The following is an 18,358-nucleotide window of genomic DNA, read 5'->3' on the forward strand; positions in this document are numbered from 1 at the left end:
ATTTACGCCCGTGCCAAAGCGGTAAAGTCGAAGAATCAGCACCTGTTCGCCAAGCGCCAAAAAATATTGCGCATACGCAACGTGGTCCGTTTTTGCGTTGCGTTACGTTAGCCCCTCATGTAAATCAATCACCAGCGAAATTGCCCTTGGCACAGTTTCCGTTGATTTTTTCTATTCTTCACCCGTTTGCCTCTTTTTGCTGTCTTGGCTCATAACTGTTCAATTGTAAAACGCCAACGCACCCAAACGTCTTCAAACATTGCGTACAATGATTTGTGTAGACGGAACGAGTCAAGAAATATGAATCAACTCGTCAGCGGTGCTCGGGTGGATCAGCTAGCAAAAACCAGCTATGAAAGCCACTCACGCATGAAACCAGCTCTCACTTCGCACAATCATGCTTGGAGAGAAAAACTTTTCAGCCTTGGGTTGGACTTTAAAAATCTTTAACAAACTACCTAAGACGAGCTTTTTTTACTTTGGAATATATAGCCTACTTTTTAACTGATCTTTAAAATAACAAAGTTTGATTGGGGTTTATCTTGAGCCATGAGCTTCCTAATTGATTAATCTTAAGCTTTTTATTGGTGTTTATGGAGTCTTTTGCAGTCATTTTGTGAGTCAATTATAATCATAAATGCCTGTTAATTAAATATTAAAAATAACTTGAAGACAGTTTTATTTGAGGGACTTTGTTAAGGCTGCTTAATTGCTATTAATGATGGCTTAACAATGGCTGAAACCCTACAAAAGTTGTACCCAATTATTAGGCAAATCTAGTAATATGAAGCCAAATTAAGTTTCCTTGCAATATTGAGCCAATTTCTAGGAGTTTTCGAAAGTGTAATGCCTCAACAACTTTTCTATTTGTTAATAAATAAATAATGTGTAGATCTCTTCAAATTGCTTTAGACGTCTTAGTGGCTTTAATGACTTTTGATTTTTGGCTTAAGAGCTCATTTTCGATTTTTTCAAAACTCTTATAGCCGGTTATAAATCGAAATTAACCCCAAACCTCGATTACCCTAATGTCTTACCTGTTTTTAAGCGAATTACCTAGCGAGTTTTCAAGATTTCAATTCATTCATTTAAATATCGGCAATCAGCATATACCTCGATTAGGAACTGATGTCTTAATCTATGGCCCAGCCGTTTGATTCTACAACTTCCTTATCCAATTGACCGATATTACCCACACGTTCCATCCCATTTTTAAAACCCCTGACCTACGTCTGGAGTCGCATGCTTGTATCGCATCAACATTAAATTAATCAATTGCTAATAGATGTTTAACAACTGTTAACCTTCCCGGCGAGCATTCAAGTGGTTGCGAATTAATCACGAATCCCACAGACTGCGGCGATTTATGATTAAACGCTGCGTTTCTTGAGCGTGAACAAAATCGTTTAGCTGTCCAAAATTGGCAATTATTCGCTGGCCATTCCAGAAGAAGTCAGTCAAATATTGTATAAATATATAAAAATAAAAGATTAACTTAGCCTTTGTTAAGGATGATTGCCTGTGTAAGCTTGATATTTCCAACAAACGCTGTGGGCGCCAGTGATTAGCATAATACCAAGGCACTGGCAAAACATTTTGTGCGCTCTATTAAATTTTAATTATAAAACGAACAAAACGCCAACATTCATCAAAAGATGCAGAAAAGAGCGACAAACTCGATGCGGTCTAGATCGATCAGATATGAAAATTCATTCATTCAGATGGTGTGGTGAAGATTTCAGCCCCAGAGGGCGGCTTTGTCACGCAAATTTGGTTAATGCCGCTTCTGAATGTTCAACCAAAAAAGACATGTTGTAGTGGCGACTTGGCCAGCGTGAAGCAATTAACGGCAAAAAATATATAGTCTGGGCCATTCGGTCATGTGGGCTGTTGTCTTGAGCACTGACAGCACTTGTCAAACCAATCCATAATGGATGTCAAAACAGCAGCAGCATCGGTCGCCACAATGGATCTCCAAAGGCTGGCTAAGAAATGCAAATGCAGAGTCAACAAAGATAAAACCCAATCCGATTGAAAAGGCAACACGACGCATAGCAGTTAATCCAATGTTTACAATCTCTTTACAAATTTCAACCTTGGCCTTACACACACAAAGCGCAGCAAACGGCATCCGATTTGAAACAATGTCATAGCAGTTAGTCAAATCATCAAAAACACCAGACACATGCAAATTCCTTTCGGGTCTGATAGATACAGATGCGAAGATGATCCGTTGACTCACAGCAGATACAGATGCCAGAACTTTACAAAACTCGGCAGACAGAGCGGCGGCCAAGAAGAACCTTCATCATCATCATCATTATCCACGTCATGTGCCGCATGGAGGTAATCATGCGAAGCCGAAAAAAAGAACACCAAAACGGGTTCTTCTAATGGCCATTAAGCCATCGTCTCGCTCTCAAATACGACCATAATAATCAGCATTTGCATTTGTGCAAATTGGCTAGAATGGCTTATACTTATAGCTATAAACATTTAAATCGACCACCTCTCTTCGGGTTTTTACCGAGATCGAACTGGTTGCTAGACTTTGTGTCAGGGTGGGTTTGTCACAGAACTAGATCGTCATGAATGAAATCAATCGCTTTGATCGCAGCGATCACTGCCGGTTTTATTGGTTGCAATTATTCAGAATTCAAGTTCACTGTCAGTCGATTACAGCACATTTGCAGAGTGTGTCAATTGGGGAAGTGTATAACACTCACTATATCATTGAATTGGTATATTTACGCTCAACTTATGAAATGTGGAACCTGACACCATTGGATTGGTATATTTACGCTCAACTTATGAAATGTGGAACCTGACCTTAATTCTTGAGTTATAGCTAACCAGTTCCGAATGCAGACCAAATTCAATGCCTATTAACATAAATTGGGTTATATTTGTTTTGATAGAACAAACCCTGTTTATACTATTATTCTATTTGAATTAATTGTTCTAAGCGATATAAAATAATTGATAGATTAATTATACTTATACTTAACCCAAATTGAACATTTTGTGAGAAATAGTCCATTTAATTATACGAATTGGTCGCAACGCTTTTATGAGCTTCAAAGTTCAAAACGCCAGTTCACATGTTTCAGTTTGCGGCACGAGCCGTCCAAAAAAGTGCCAAAGTGGATAAATTGGTGAGGTTCACAGATATCACTAATGCTTTTTGCACCGCCGGCGGCATCGATTTCATTTGCTGTTGTTGCGAAACAAATTATAGGGGATATAATAAAAACTTATTATTAAGTTAAACAATGATTAGATGAAGCTCTTAGTGGCCATTCTCATTCTCAAATCGCCTTTCGATTCTCGTGACCATTTGGATTTTATTTTATTTCGATTCTGACTAATTTCAATAATTAATTTATGCTTCCCATTAAATGTTAACGTTCTTTTTCGGCAGCTTTCACTATGCGCGTGTCCCAGACCGGCGGTCTAAGACTAACCATCGATTGGAACCAGATTTATCGACGGAGAATCTGCCCTGGCCGGTAAATGAGAAACAAGTCGAAACACCTGCAAAACATCCAACTTGTTTGCCATTCCAGTGAGTTCTTCGTATTTGGAATCAAAGACAGACTAACTGTAGGTCAAGTGACTGATCGACGTTAATTGGTAGAAACAATTTGTTTAGTTAAATGCAGAGGCGGAAACGAGACCAAGCATTAGCATTTATGGGCTATTTTAAGACAATTTATTGAAGCGGGTATAAGTCTTTCAAGTACCCCAAATATTTTGAGGTGTTGCAATAAATATTTCTGGGCCTAGATCATCATCACTACCTTACGAAAGGGGAACTTAGCTTCATGGATCGCTGTATATTATTTTTGTATTTATATTTTTTGACAAGAGTATGCCAAAGTTTTCACTTGACTTTTCAACATGATACATTTGCCGTGCCTCACTTGTTTGTTATAATTTTTTGCAAAAATATTAAATATTCATATTGCCTCTGGTAGACGTCGTGGTAAATGTGCGGAAGCTTCGTCAAATAAAGAATTCCACATATTATTTACGAAGCATAGTGTCTAGAATCGTGATAAAATAAATATATGGGAAAGGTAGAATGGCTTGAGTATCTACGCGTAGACAAGGCCATATTAAAACAAGATAGAATGCTATAGTCGAGTTCCCCGACTATCAGATACCCGTTACTCAGCTAGTGAAAGTGCAAACGAGAAATTTCAAAATTTTCTGGAATATCGGTAGAAGTTGCATAAAAAATTCAAAACAATTTTAAATTTTTCAAACGCGTGGTCATCGGCGTAGTAAAACGATTTTTGGCAATTCGATAGAAATTCGATTAAATTTCTACATCAGAAAAATTACAAAAAAAATTAAAAAAAATAAAATTATAAATTTGAATGCAGATTTTTAGAGAATTGCTTCAGAAACATTTAGAGGTATGCCACTTTAAAATCGGATTAAGATAAGTTGAGTTACGGACCCTAGAACTTCAGTCTTTTGACATTTTTGAATTTCTACAACATCAGAAAAATTACAAAAAAAATTAAAAAAAAAATAAAATTCTAAATTTGAATGCAGATTTTTAGAGAATTGCTTCAGAAAAATTTAGAGGTATGCCACTTTAAAATCGGATTAAGATAAGTTGAGTTACAGACCCTAGAACTTCAGTTATTGGACATTATTGAATTTCTACAACATCATCGCGTTAGAAAATGACAAAAATATTAAAAAAAAATAAAATTCTAAATTTGAATGCAGATTTTTAGAGAATTGCTCCAGAAACATTTAGAGGTATGCCACTTCAAAATCCGATCAAGATAGGTTGAGTTATGGACCTTAGAAATTCGGTCATTGGACATTATTGAATTTCTGCAACATCATCTCGCATCAGAAAATGACAAAAATATTAAAAAAAAATAAAATTCTAAATTTTAATGCAGATTTTTAGAGAATTGCTCCAGAAACATTTAGAGGTATGCCACTTCAAAATCCGATCAAGATAGGTTGAGTTATGGACCTTAGAAATTCGGTCATTGGACATTATTGAATTTCTAAAACATCATCACACAGAAAAATTACAAAAAAATTTAAAAAAAAAATTATTTTTGAATGCAGATTTTTAGAGAATTGCTCCAGAAACATTTAGATGTATGCCACTTCAAAATCCGATCAAGATAGGTTGAGTTATGGACCTTAGAAATTCGGTCATTGGACATTATTGAATTTCTACAACATCATCACACAGAAAAATTACAAAAAAATTTAAAAAAAATAAAATTGTAAATTTGAATGCAGATTTTTAGAGAATTGCTCCAGAAATATTTAGAGGTATGCCACTTTAAATTCCGATTAAGAAAAGTGGATTTATGGACTTTAGAACTTCAGTTATTTGACCTTATTGAATTTCTACAACATCATCGCATCAGAAAATGACAAAAATATTAAAAAAAAATAAAATTGAAAATTTGAATGCAGATTTTTAGAGAATTGCTCCAGAAACATTTAGAGGTATGCCACTTCAAATTCCGATTAAGATAAGTTGAGTTATGGACTTTAGAACTTCAGCCTTGGGACATTTTTGAATTTCTACATCATCTCACAGAAAAATTACAAAAAAATTAAAAAAAAAAAAAAATTCTAAATTTGAATGCAGATTTTTAGAGAATTGCTCCAGAAATATTTATAGGTATGCCACTTTAAATTCCGATTAAGAGAAGTGGATTTATGGACTTTAGAACTTCAGTTATTGGACATTATTGAATTTCTACAACATCATCGCATCAGAAAATGACAAAAATATTAAAAAAAAATAAAATTGAAAATTTGAATGCAGATTTTTAGAGAATTGCTCCAGAAACATTTAGAGGTATGCCACTTCAAAATCCGATTAAGATAAGTTGAGTTATGGAGTATAGAACTTCATCCTTGGGGCATTTAGGATTTTTTTTTTAATTTCTACATCATATCATCAAAAAAATTACAAAAATATTAAAAAAAAAAAAAATTCTAAATTTCAATGCAGTTTTTTAGAGAATTGCGCCAGAAACATTTAGAGGTATGCCACTTCAAAATCCGATTAAGATAAGTTGAGTTATGGAGTACAGAACTTCAGCCTTGGGGCATTTATGCATTTTTAGAATTTCTCCATCATATCATCGAAAAAATTACAAAAATATTAAAAAAAAAAAAATTTCTAAATTTGAATGCAGTTTTTTAGAGATTTGCGCCAGAAACATTTAGAGGTATGCCACTTCAAAATCCGATAAAGATAAGTTGAGTTATGGAGTACAGAACTTCAGAATTGGGGCATTTATGCATTTTTTGAATTTCTCCATCATATCATCGAAAAAATTACAAAAATATTAAAAAAAAAAAATTTCTAAATTTGAATGCAGTTTTTTAGAGATTTGCGCCAGAAACATTTAGAGGTATGCCACTTCAAAATCCGATTAAGATAAGTTGAGTTATGGAGTACAGAACTTCAGCCTTGGGGCATTTATGCATTTTTTGAATTTCTCCATCATATCATCGAAAAAATTACAAAAATATTAAAAAAAAAAAAAATTTCTAAATTTGAATGCAGTTTTTTAGAGATTTGCGCCAGAAACATTTAGAGGTATGCCACTTCAAAATCCGATTAAGATAAGTTGAGTTATGGAGTATAGAACTTCAGCCTTGGGGCATTTAGGATTTTTTTTTGAATTTCTACAACATCATATCATCAAAAAATTACAAAAATATTAAAAAAAAAAAAATTTCTAAATTTCAATGCAGTTTTTTAGAGAATTGCGCCAGAAACATTTAGAGGTATGCCACTTCAAAATCCGATTAAGATAAGTTGAGTTATGGAGTACAGAACTTCAGCCTTGGGGCATTTATGCATTTTTTGAATTTCTCCATCATATCATCGAAAAAATTACAAAAATATTAAAAAAAAAAAAATTTCTAAATTTGAATGCAGTTTTTTAGAGATTTGCGCCAGAAACATTTAGAGGTATGCCACTTCAAAATCCGATAAAGATAAGTTGAGTTATGGAGTACAGAACTTCAGAATTGGGGCATTTATGCATTTTTTTAATTTCTCCATCATATCATCGAAAAAATTACAAAAATATTAAAAAAAAAAAATTTTCTAAATTTGAATGCAGTTTTTTAGAGATTTGCGCCAGAAACATTTAGAGGTATGCCACTTCAAAATCCGATTAAGATAAGTTGAGTTATGGAGTACAGAACTTCAGCCTTGGGGCATTTATGCATTTTTTGAATTTCTCCATCATATCATCGAAAAAATTACAAAAATATTAAAAAAAAAAAATTTCTAAATTTGAATGCAGTTTTTTAGAGATTTGCGCCAGAAACATTTAGAGGTATGCCACTTCAAAATCCGATTAAGATAAGTTGAGTTATGGAGTACAGAACTTCAGCCTTGGGGCATTTATGCATTTTTTGAATTTCTCCATCATATCATCGAAAAAATTACAAAAATATTAAAAAAAAAAAAAATTTCTAAATTTGAATGCAGTTTTTTAGAGATTTGCGCCAGAAACATTTAGAGGTATGCCACTTCAAAATCCGATTAAGATAAGTTGAGTTATGGAGTATAGAACTTCAGCCTTGGGGCATTTAGGATTTTTTTTTGAATTTCTACAACATCATATCATCAAAAAATTACAAAAATATTAAAAAAAAAAAATTGAAAATTTGAATGCAGATTTTTAGAGAATTATTCCAGAAACATTTAGAGGTATGCCACTTCAAATTCCGATTAAGATAAGTTGAGTTATGGACTTTAGAACATCAGCCTTGGGACATTTTTGAATTTCTACAACAGCAGCACACAGAAAAATTACAAAAAAATTCAAAAAAAAATAAAATTCTAAATTTGAATGTAGATTTTTAGAGAATTGTTCCAGAAACATTTTGAAGTATGCCACTTCAAATTCCGATTAAGATAAGTTGAGGTATGGACTTTAGAACTGCAGCCTTGGGACATTTTTGAATTTCTACAACATCATCGCATTAGAAAATGACAAAAATATTAAAAAAAAATAAAATTGAAAATTTGAATGCAAATTTTTAGAGAATTGCTCCAGAAACATTTAGAGGTATGCCACTTCAAATTCCGATTAAGAAAAGTGGATTTATGGACTTTAGAACTTCAGTTATTTGACCTTATTGAATTTCTACAACATCATCGCATCAGAAAATGACAAAAAAATTAAGAAAAAATAAATTTCTAATTTTGAATGCAGTTTTTTAGAGAATTGCGCCATAAACATTTAGAGGTATGCCACTTCATAATCCGATTAAGATATGTTGAGTTATGGACTTTAGAACTCCTGGCCATGCTTCCTTCTGCCTGTTACATACTTTTCAACGAATCTAGTATACCCTTTTACTCTACGAGCAACGGGTATAATTTTATTACAGCGCCACAAAAAGGGTTGGCTTTTAAACTCGCTCTTTTACAAAGAAAGATGTCAAGAAATAAACGAACCGATAAAAATGTTTTATTTTCTTTTCATTCACACGCGTATATTCAAATGCTAAACAAAGCTGGTGACCAGGTAACGAGGTGTGTCTTACCCCAAACAAAATCTCTGGTTAGCAACTGCGGCTATATAAGAAGTATTCAAAAGGAACAGGGCTGAATTTGGAACTCTTATCAATCTATGAAATCTGTGTTTATTTAACCCCGGTCCCACAACAGGTCGCATGCTTAATATGTATAAACGTTTAGAGCAAAACAAAACGAATATATAGGCACGTGAAGTCGTCTGGGTTCTGGCTATAGGCAGGCATAGGGTAATAAATTTAAAGAATCTTCGATTACCGGCATTAAGCCAAACCTCTTATGGCGGCTCATGGCTTTTGATTCACTTGACGCGATATCTGGTTCCTGTATGCAAATTGTTTCCGTGCACACAAGAAACGATGATGGAAAGATCAAAAACATATTTAACGGGTTATATTTATTTTATATTGGCATTAATATAAATAAGATTCAAGAGTGCGTTAATTTAAATTTTATCACGGAGCAGACAGCTGCACTATATCGAAAGCGATATCCGCCGATTGGCCGCATAAATCTGCCCCGCCCTTGTCATTGATTTACGAATCTATAGACTTATAACCGTAGAAAGAACGATGCCTTTTAGACGCAAATGACACATTTTGCAAGTCAAATCGCTGACTCAATAGACAATGCCCGCAAATGGCATAAGCAGCCAATAATGAATGTTTTGCGGTGGAATGTTTATGAATGTGAAACCTAAGACGACAGCGGTTCAAAGCATTATTAATTAAATTTTAAAATTTTCTAATAACCGTAAGAATACACATTAAAATGCGGCTGGTTGATTATTATTTTGGTAAGATAATGAAAAATTCAGCACATAACTCGTATGTTTCATCTTGGGCCGTTGAAAAATATTCCATTAATCAATGCAAGTGAAAGGCAACAAAAATGATGTCACATGATGGGGTCAGAACCATTTTTAAGTGGGCTTATAGCTATAGTTTTATTCATGGTAACATCTTTACAAAGTCCGTTGGTATCTGCGTAGAAAACGGTTTAACAATTTCCTGTGTTTGAGCCACTTTATCTTTTCAGTACGGCCTTGATATCAAACAAATCATTTTTATTGGCACTGCATCTATGGCTCAAGTGGCTTCATTCACTTGACGGTGGCAGGTGAATGTATTTCCCCACACACACGCATGAGAAACGGAAATGATGTATGACCAAAGCCGTTAAATTTGCTTATTGTTGCCACTAAGGTCAAGTGAAGATACAAACAATCATGCCAGCAGTCAATCCAATAAATGAAAGAGAGGGCTACCAGGTCGACAGGCAGATGGGCAAGCAATCTACAATTTCACATGGTACAGTTCAGTTTTGCCTATTGAAAACATAATCAGTATATATACATATATAATATCAAGATGTTGCCTGTGTTATCTGCTCGATGACTAATCTTTCCCTTGGATAAACTGTGGCCAGACTTTAGCATACTGGAATAGAGCCACTTCAATATGAAAATATTATTCTAACAAAATATTATGCAAATTATTTGAAGCAGGAGACAAAATAACTTAAGCAACAAACTTTAATTAAGGCACGCGCTGTGAAGAGACAAATGGCGTTGAAATCAGAGTACATGCACTGATAAAAATTAAGAAGGCACTTTTTTTTTTTATATGCAACTTGGATCTCCTGTCCTCGAAAATCAAAATATGCAATCTTTCATTAAGGAGGAAAATATTCCATATCCTCTAAATATTACATTTGCAGTAATAACTCGTATTCGCTATCTTAAAATCAAAAGACTTAGGCAACGAACTTGCCCTTACTCATAGTTAAGAATCGCACAATTGTAGAATCTGCATTGACAGTGTAGCATAGCCTTCTTATTAACTTTTACTTTACTAATATTTGTAAGAGTGTAGAAATCGGATCTTTTGGTACTTTTTATCTGTGCGTCATGACTCGTGACGACATTAAAGTGATTGTGCGAAGGGTCCCGGCAGAACCTCACATCCCATGGGCATCTCCAGCAGCCTCTTCTAGTCGCCGATTCTTCTCAATTCGTTTCGTTTTATTTAATTTAAATTTTGATTTGAATTGCCGCTGCTGTCGTTGTTGCTTTTGGCGCTGAACGGTGCCGCTTCTACTGTAAAGACTTTGTTTTTGCCTTATTTATAACGCGGTGTGCGGCTTGTGTCTCATCGGGTTTTAGTTTTTGGCGGTCGGCGTCGCGCTGCCCAGACTCTCTTAGACCCACGTAGCGAACTGAAACGAACCGGACGGACTGAACGGGCGATATAGTATAAATTTCATACCCACTGACCAGCTCATCATCATTTGTGCTTTGAACTTCTTTAGTGTAAATTGCTCGTTCGCTTTTGCTCGAGAAAATTTCGTGAAATCCCAAAAACCAAAATAAACAAAAATGGTATGTGATCCTTGCAACAAGGACAATGAGTCGTTGTGATACGCTTCTGCTTCAACCAGGATAAAAACGAAAAAAAAAACCAAGTGAAACGTGATATAAAACCATTCAAATCAGAAACCCAAAAATAACTCTCACCACAAGTGCCAAGCAACCCGGACTTAAGTGTTCTAAACGACTTCATCAACGCGCTGTCCCGTTTCGAGTGCTCCTCGGGACTTGATTTACTTCACACCCGTGCCGGAGCCACGCACATAAATATGCTTCAGAATGTTCTTAAAATAACAATCTCACTCACTGTCAGTTTTTCATTATATTCATAGAAAAACTAGATTTGTGTCCATAAAATTATGGTTTTATTAGCATAAATATAAATAGTTGTCATTATCGTTAAATGGCAATAAATTTGCGATTTTTGTAATAATAATATTAAATATACTTGGCTGGGCAAGTCTTAGACTTATTGCAGTTTTAATTTGTGCTTAGCGTACCAATTAGTCAGGCCAAGGATAACGTCATTTAAGTAAAGCCTTACGTAGCAGAATTAATGGCTAAAATTATTATCTTTTTTCTTGCAGAAATTCTTTTTGCTATTGGCTTTGGCCCTTGTAGGCATTGCTGCTGGAGCTCAGCTGCCAGACTCCGCCACCCAGGGACCCAATCCTCAGGATATTGCCACTCCGGAGCCGGAGTACATTGATATCGACGAGCCCGCACCCGCTGCTGCCCCTGCTTCTCGTCCTGTGGCCGCTGCTCCCCGTCCCGTCTTCGCCGCCCCCGCTCCCCTCGCTCGACCAGTGGTTCGTCCTGTGGCTCGTCCTGTGGCCGTGGCCCAATCCTTCGTCCAGCTGCCCGTCCAGCAGCAGATTGTCCAGAGGGCTCAATTCGTTGCGCCGGTGGCTCAACAGGTGGTGTTGCCGCAGCAGCAGCTGGTGGGACACACCTACAGCGGCAGGGCTGGATACCAGTACCGCCGTCCAGTCTATGTAAGACGTTTCTACCGCCTGCGCCGCTACTAAGAGGACGCAGCTAGCTCTTAACTATATTTAATATGTGCTTGACAACCCCAGTAATTCCTCCTATTTTGTCCTTTCTCTTCCTTCTCCTCCACTCCTCACCTGCCCGAATCAACTTTCTACGCACCAATCTTCAACTCAAAAACCAATTAAAATCAAAACCTAAACCGAATCAAGCATTAACTACGACCTAAATCAACACACACATTACCACGCACTGATCCCCACTATCAATCTATCCAACTATCGAAATATCGTATTATAATTATCCTAATCCTAGAACGAAACCATCAAAGAAACGCCCAACAAGAACAAGCCAAGATCAAAAGCATAAAGAGCGAAGTACAAAGAGACAAATGATGTTTTAAAGACAAAGATCATAAAACGAAGTATTCAGTTATTGTTGAATTGCCAAGTAAAATACGAATAAATAAACGTAAATTATTTGTAAAAATGATAAACAAATTTTTGGTTCAACTGTTTCATTCATCTGCCAAGGCCAATCAAACTGGTCGGCCGAAGGGGGGAAGAGTATCAGGTTTTAATTATATTATTCACAGCTCATCAAAGCACAATAAAGTGTTTCGAAATTGTACAAAGATTCGTTCTTGATTTGATGAGTACCCCCCATCGTCAGCATCGTTGTTGGTTCCTCATTAATCATGGAATGCCATAAGGAAAATGTATTGGCCATCTGATATGGACATTTGCATACGGAAGCTGCGTATCCGCGCACTTGGGGTCGACTCATTACCAAAAGGTTGGAAAATAATTTCTATGTTGCGTGGTGTTGGCACTCATTAAGACTACACTGGGCTTAAGTGGTGCGGCTCTGTCGGCCAATTAGGTAGCATTATTTATGCAGCTTCTTGCACGACTCTTGACGGGTCGTAAAGCCGAACTAGCCGCTGCTTAAACAAATAGAAATACATAAATCTACTAGATTACTTTCAAAATACATTAAATTGAACCGGTTTAAACATCTTCTGAACCTGCCAAGTTGTCCCAAAAATACACTCAAACGACCACTGGCCACATAGTCAAATCAGAAGTGTAAACAATCCGATTTAAAAGCCATAGTCTGTCCGGGTGGTCGGCTTAGAGACAATGTACTATTGATTGATGGATTGATTGTCAATTTGATTGCCTTGCCTCAGCTTCTATTCAGGGGCATTGACAGTCACTTTTGTCAGTGAACTATGACAAACTGGGTCTTGATCTATCCACTCCACTGTACTCCTTTGTATGCCAGTAATGACAGGCGGAAAATTCATCATCGGAATTCATCATGGGTGCTTCCGTCTTGGTTGGGATTTTTATTTATTCCCTGGGTCAAATGGCAATAATTTATCGTTATGGGCTAATGATTGGCGGTTGATTACATGGACTAACACATCCATATTGCAACTGGTTTTTGCTTCACTTGCACACTCTATAATAATAATATTTAAATATCAATGTATTTTTTTAAATTAATTATAACATGACAGCACTTTCTCTCCCAACTTTATGTGTATTGTGGTTGTCTCAAAGGATTTTCTTTTCATAAGTGCTAGAAATCAATTCTGTTATACACTCATCTTAAAAAGCATACGATAAGGCAGCGTTACAAATTAAGTTGCTTTTAGATACATTGCCGAAAAATATGCAACATTAATTTTGTATACTTCTAGCGAAGTTCAAAAAAATTTATTTTTCTGAAACTATAATGGCTAGTCCAACATATCCTGTAATTATTATATTATATGTTATATGTATATTTATAAATATAAATATAGATAATAGCTCAATTAATTGTAATTATGAAAACAAAAAAGGTTTCAACGAATTGAAGGAGGTCAATGTAATTAATACATACCGCACGAAAAAAAGCAAATTACTTTTATTAATGATTTTGTAATCTAAATATCGTGTAGGTCAGTTTTGATAACCATTTTAAATTACATTTGATTTACCTTGTTCTGTTCGTGTTAATGGACTTATTTATTTATTTATTTTTTGTATTGATTACTCGATGAAGATTGCCAGAGCTATATTTATCATACGCACAGTATGCACCTGCAAACCCGAAATATTATTGTAGTTATCATCCACGTCTACGTCTAGAATGAACCGATATAAGCTAACTTCCAATTAGCATTTCGCCTATAATGCATCAGCAAAATGATCGTGCCAAAAAATAAGGAAGCAAATAGTTGGTTTCATTAGTGGCGAATAAGAAACGGGCTAGACCGCCTGGTGGAGTGGGGTCATCAGTTTTGCTTTCTAAAATCAATGATTTGACAGATAATTTATGGGCCATGTTTATTTAAACGGCGCTACTAAGAGCAACAACCGTGTATAAAACTCTTAAGTAAATCATTGTTGGGCGTTCAAACGAAGATAAACGTAATAATCTAATTAATTTGCATTTGCTGACACAAAGAAGCGGGTGGCTATGAGGGGAAACGGGTTCCCAGCCATTAGATCATGAAGTTAATTTGCATAAAAGCAATTCATTTTGTCAACAAACATTCTGCAAACGATCTTCTCCATTGATGGCAGCACCGAAAAAAATGCCTAACTTCCTGATCGCATTAATTTCACTTTCATAGCATCGTGGGCGGATTAAAAAGAATAAAATACCTCCAGGGGTCGGAGGCGTATCTTCACACCTCTCAAACAATGGCAGCGATTGTCTCGAACAATTAAGTTGGTATCATAAATTATAAGAATGTCGTTTATTGAAGCTCAGCCACAATTCGACCCATAAAATTAGAGCTTATCGCTCTTATGGCTGCTAAGTTCAATTACTCAAAGCTGGGTTTCTTGTTTTTTTGTTGTTTGTGTCAATAAATCAAGCCGGAATTGGCCATAGAGCATTACTCAGTCTAGTTCCCAAAAATAACCACAACTGGATTGTCCATGAATGAAACTGTTCTGCCTCGGTGCAAGATATATTTTTAGCACTCCCGGGGCAATTATGCTGTCGATCGTGGCACTTGAGCCGAGTTCGTGGTCTTGGCCTTCCTTGGGATAGGATTTTCCCTCCTCAAGTTCAAGATCAGAACAGGATATAAAACACACTTGGGAAAATACGTTTTCGCAGTGCTAAGCTTTATTTCGTTTTTAGTGCAGGCTGAGCTAGGTAAACAATAAATAACTACTGGTAAAAACACGTCACACTCAAAGACAACAAATAGAAAATGACTGAGGATGATGGCTATTTAGAAGAGGAACGGCTGAGCTGGGGGATCGTAGTGGTATCCATCACCATGCGACTCCACGATCTTCTGGGGCGGCAGATAGGTGCTAACGGGTTCCTCCAGGGGAGCGGCGTATGATGGGATCGGGATCTTGAAGGTGGGCACCACAGCTGGTGCGACGTAACGTGGCTGCTCCACCACTGGAGCAGGTGGCAGATAAGCTGGCTTGGGTGGGCTGATCTTCACAACTGGTGGTGGAGGTGGCACATAGGCAGGCTTGGGTGGGTTGACCTTGACAACTGGTACTGGTGGTGGCAGATAGGCGGGCTTGGGTGGGTTGACCCTGACAACCGGTGGTGGAGGAGGCAGATAGGCGGGCTTGGGTGGGTTGACCTTCACAACCGGTGGTGGAGGGGGCAGATAAGCAGGCTTGGGGGTCCTGACAACCGGGATCTCGGGTCTCACGGTCGCTGGTGGCAAGTAAACTGGAGGAGGCAGGGTCACAGGGGCCACACGAACGGTCACGGGTTCCGGGGGCAGATATGCCGGAGCCGGAGTGGGCAGTTCAAAGGGGATGCTTGGTGGGTCATAGTTGTAGCCAGGATGATCGTGGTGATCATGGTGATCATGACCGAACAAATGCGAGACATCAGCGGCTACAATAGCCAAGCTGCAAACAGCCAGGATAAGGACTTTCTGAAATATACAATAAGACCCATTTAAGACTCTGAGTAAATATCCTTGGACAGTAAGCACAAACCATATTTCTGGTGGAACGTTCTTGCTGCGACGACGGCCTCTACCAAAGTGATACAGTTTCCGGCAAGTGTTTCTTTATTTATACAGTTATACAGTTAGAGAACCTGAAGCTGAATCAGTGGTCGCTATAAAGCTATCGCGTCACGTTATTACCTCTGGCCAACGCCGACGCCGCGAGAGCCGATCTGACTGCGATCCGTCTATATCTATATGGCCCGGTTGTCAGCCAGGCAGCGTTTAGGGGTCTCGCCCCTTTGGCAGCCGGTATTGGGAATTGACATTCCATTTTTATTAAATATCTTAATTCGAACTCATCTCGTTGCGTTGGCTTTTGTGTTTTGGCCTGACCAGGGAGCTCTTTATGGCTGGGTGCCATAAACGTGTTGGGTTTTACGATCACCGCTGAGATTGCCAAGTATTTAAATAGTTTTTGGTTTGGCGGCTATTGGGATAAATAGTTTTGCGTACTTTTGGAGTTGCTATACTATATATTTCTTCACCTATGCCTTAGTCAGTACTCACTACCGAGCCAGAATATCATTAATGATACCTAACGATTGGGTTTGAATTAAACTTGTGAATGAAATATCAAGCGTGATATTAGAGCAACTTAATATTAAAAAAGGCAACTATAACCCTTTTCAATAGAGCATACTCAATTCGTTGGTGGCTTAATTATTAAATACGGTCCAATCTTTTCAAGGCACCTTTGAAAGACTTGCCCCATCTCTGGGCAACATTGAAAGAGGTCAACTGTCGCCCATTGCCGATGGCAGCAATTGGCGATTAGCGATTTTGGTTCGATTTGAAACTTTCTGTAACCGACACCAATCGATCCCTATATACATGTATTCAAACCGAAACTAACATCATTTTTCATTCGAAGAGACAGTAATTACAGACACTGCAGGTGATGATCGAGCTGAGCTGAGGCTAAAACCGAAGCTGTTTGGCTATTTCGGTTGATTGGCCGCAATTAGATTTGGGGGTCAGTTTGAAATCCAAATGGATCCCTTGGGGGCTGGGTGACAGCAATTTGGGTTCGATACCTTGACCTTGAGAATGTGGAAAGAGTTCGAGTGGTGTAATAGTGAATACTCCATTTTGATTTCTTGTTAAAATTGCTTTTAATTTGTACAGCTTAAAACTAAATGCAGTGCTTGTGGTTTTGTTTTTTGAAGCTGATTATCCTAGTGCCTGAAACGGCGAAGTGGTGGCTTGTAGTGGTAACCAGGCTCGGCGTCGTGAATTTGGCTTGGGGCAGGACCCAAGGGCAGGGCGTAGGAAGGAATCGGGATGTGGAAATCTACCTCTGGCTGGGGTGGCAGATATTTGGGTTCGGGCTTGGGAGGCAGATACTTCTCGACGGGCTTGGAAGGTGGCAGGTACTTAGTCTCCGGCTCGGCAGGAGGAAGGTACAGCTTCTTGGGAGCAACTGGTGGGGGAGGAGGTGGTGGTGGCAGACTGGGCGCAACCTTGGGTGGCAGATACCTTGCCACAGGGGCAGGAGGCAGGTACTTCACCTCCGGCGTCGGAGGAGGAAGATACTTCGGCTCTGGGGGACTGGGAGGCAGATAGCTGGGCTTGGGCGCCACAACTGGAGGTGGTGGTGGAGGAGGCAGGCTGGGAGCGACCTTGGGCGGCAGATACTTGGCCACCGGCTCGGGGGGCAGGTACTTCACTTCGGGCTTTGAGGGAGGCAGATAAGTGGCCTTGGGTGGAGGAGGTGGTGGCGGTGGGAGGGCCACCTTGGGAGGCAGGTACTTCTGGCGAGGTTTCTCGGGTTGTCCATAGCTATATCCGCTAGGAACATCGAACTGGGCCTCTTGGTGATGATGATGGTGGTGATCTGGCTGATAGTGCAGATCAATGTGCAGATCATGATGATCGTGCGACGAGGCAGAATGGTAGTGGTGGTGATCATGATCGTGGTCATGGTGGTGATGGTGATCATGGCCGTGATCGTGGTAACCTCCGCCGTGCAGGTGGGAGACATCTGCCCGAACGCAGATGCCAAAGCCTGCCAGGGCCACAAGGATCAGCATGGGAGTCTGTAAAATAACCACATGTTAGGTAATCTTTATGGGGGAATATGCTGCTACTGTTTACCATTTCCTTCAAGAGATAATCCACCGATCGAGATGATGTTGCTGCCGTTTGATGACAACAGGTAGTAATGTCAATAACGTCGATGGTCACCGCTTTTATACAAAGATTGCGGCTTCCTCGACCGGCTGACTCTTTGGTTTTCTTCACACTTTTCTTGGTTTTCATGAACTTGAGGCCGGGCAATTATCGGCGTGTGTTATCTCCCCCTACCCCAAAACAATTAATGCGATTTCGACCAAATTAGCTCTGCACAACAAAGCAGCTCATGAATATGCAGCGGATGCGACGAAATCCCAGACAATTGACGGTGATTGACTCGGCCATCTGCACCACTTTTGCCCGATCCCAATAA

General features: G+C 38.3%; 3 protein-coding genes across 5 annotated transcripts; 1 reads left to right on the top strand and 2 right to left on the bottom strand.

Moving 5' to 3' along the window:
* The first annotated feature begins 9,842 nt into the window (after positions 1–9,842).
* Positions 9,843–12,328, top strand: LOC6544209 (classical arabinogalactan protein 4). Of its 3 annotated transcripts, none has more exons than XM_026976845.1 (3): positions 9,843–9,870; positions 11,516–11,923; positions 12,234–12,328. In XM_026976845.1, the coding sequence occupies exons 1-3, from the start codon at positions 9,868–9,870 to the stop codon at positions 12,285–12,287; spliced, it is 465 nt and encodes a 154-aa protein (XP_026832646.1). In that variant the 5' UTR covers positions 9,843–9,867; the 3' UTR covers positions 12,288–12,328. The 3 variants fall into 3 exon arrangements, with proteins under 3 accessions (XP_026832646.1, XP_026832645.1, XP_026832647.1); XM_026976844.1 differs by lacking the exon at positions 9,843–9,870 and adding an exon at positions 11,183–11,236; XM_026976846.1 differs by lacking the exon at positions 9,843–9,870 and adding an exon at positions 11,183–11,236 and having other exon boundaries at positions 12,131–12,275.
* Positions 12,329–15,038: 2,710 nt separating this feature from the next.
* LOC6544210 (proline-rich extensin-like protein EPR1) lies at positions 15,039–16,028 on the bottom strand. Its single transcript, XM_026977088.1, has 2 exons — positions 15,899–16,028; positions 15,039–15,834 (listed from the first exon to the last, which is right to left on the bottom strand). The coding sequence occupies exons 1-2, from the start codon at positions 15,899–15,901 to the stop codon at positions 15,160–15,162; spliced, it is 678 nt and encodes a 225-aa protein (XP_026832889.1). The 5' UTR covers positions 15,902–16,028; the 3' UTR covers positions 15,039–15,159.
* Positions 16,029–17,004: 976 nt separating this feature from the next.
* Positions 17,005–18,145, bottom strand: LOC6544211 (extensin-3). Its single transcript, XM_001971868.3, has 2 exons — positions 18,007–18,145; positions 17,005–17,948 (listed from the first exon to the last, which is right to left on the bottom strand). Exons 1-2 carry the CDS (start codon positions 18,007–18,009, stop codon positions 17,088–17,090), a joined length of 864 nt encoding a protein of 287 aa, XP_001971904.2. The 5' UTR covers positions 18,010–18,145; the 3' UTR covers positions 17,005–17,087.
* Between the last annotated feature and the right edge of the window lie 213 nt (positions 18,146–18,358).

Source organism: Drosophila erecta, unplaced genomic scaffold, assembly GCF_003286155.1.
Source record: "Drosophila erecta strain 14021-0224.00,06,07 unplaced genomic scaffold, DereRS2 tig00000021-arrow-pilon, whole genome shotgun sequence".
Lineage (NCBI taxonomy): Eukaryota > Metazoa > Arthropoda > Insecta > Diptera > Drosophilidae > Drosophila > Drosophila erecta.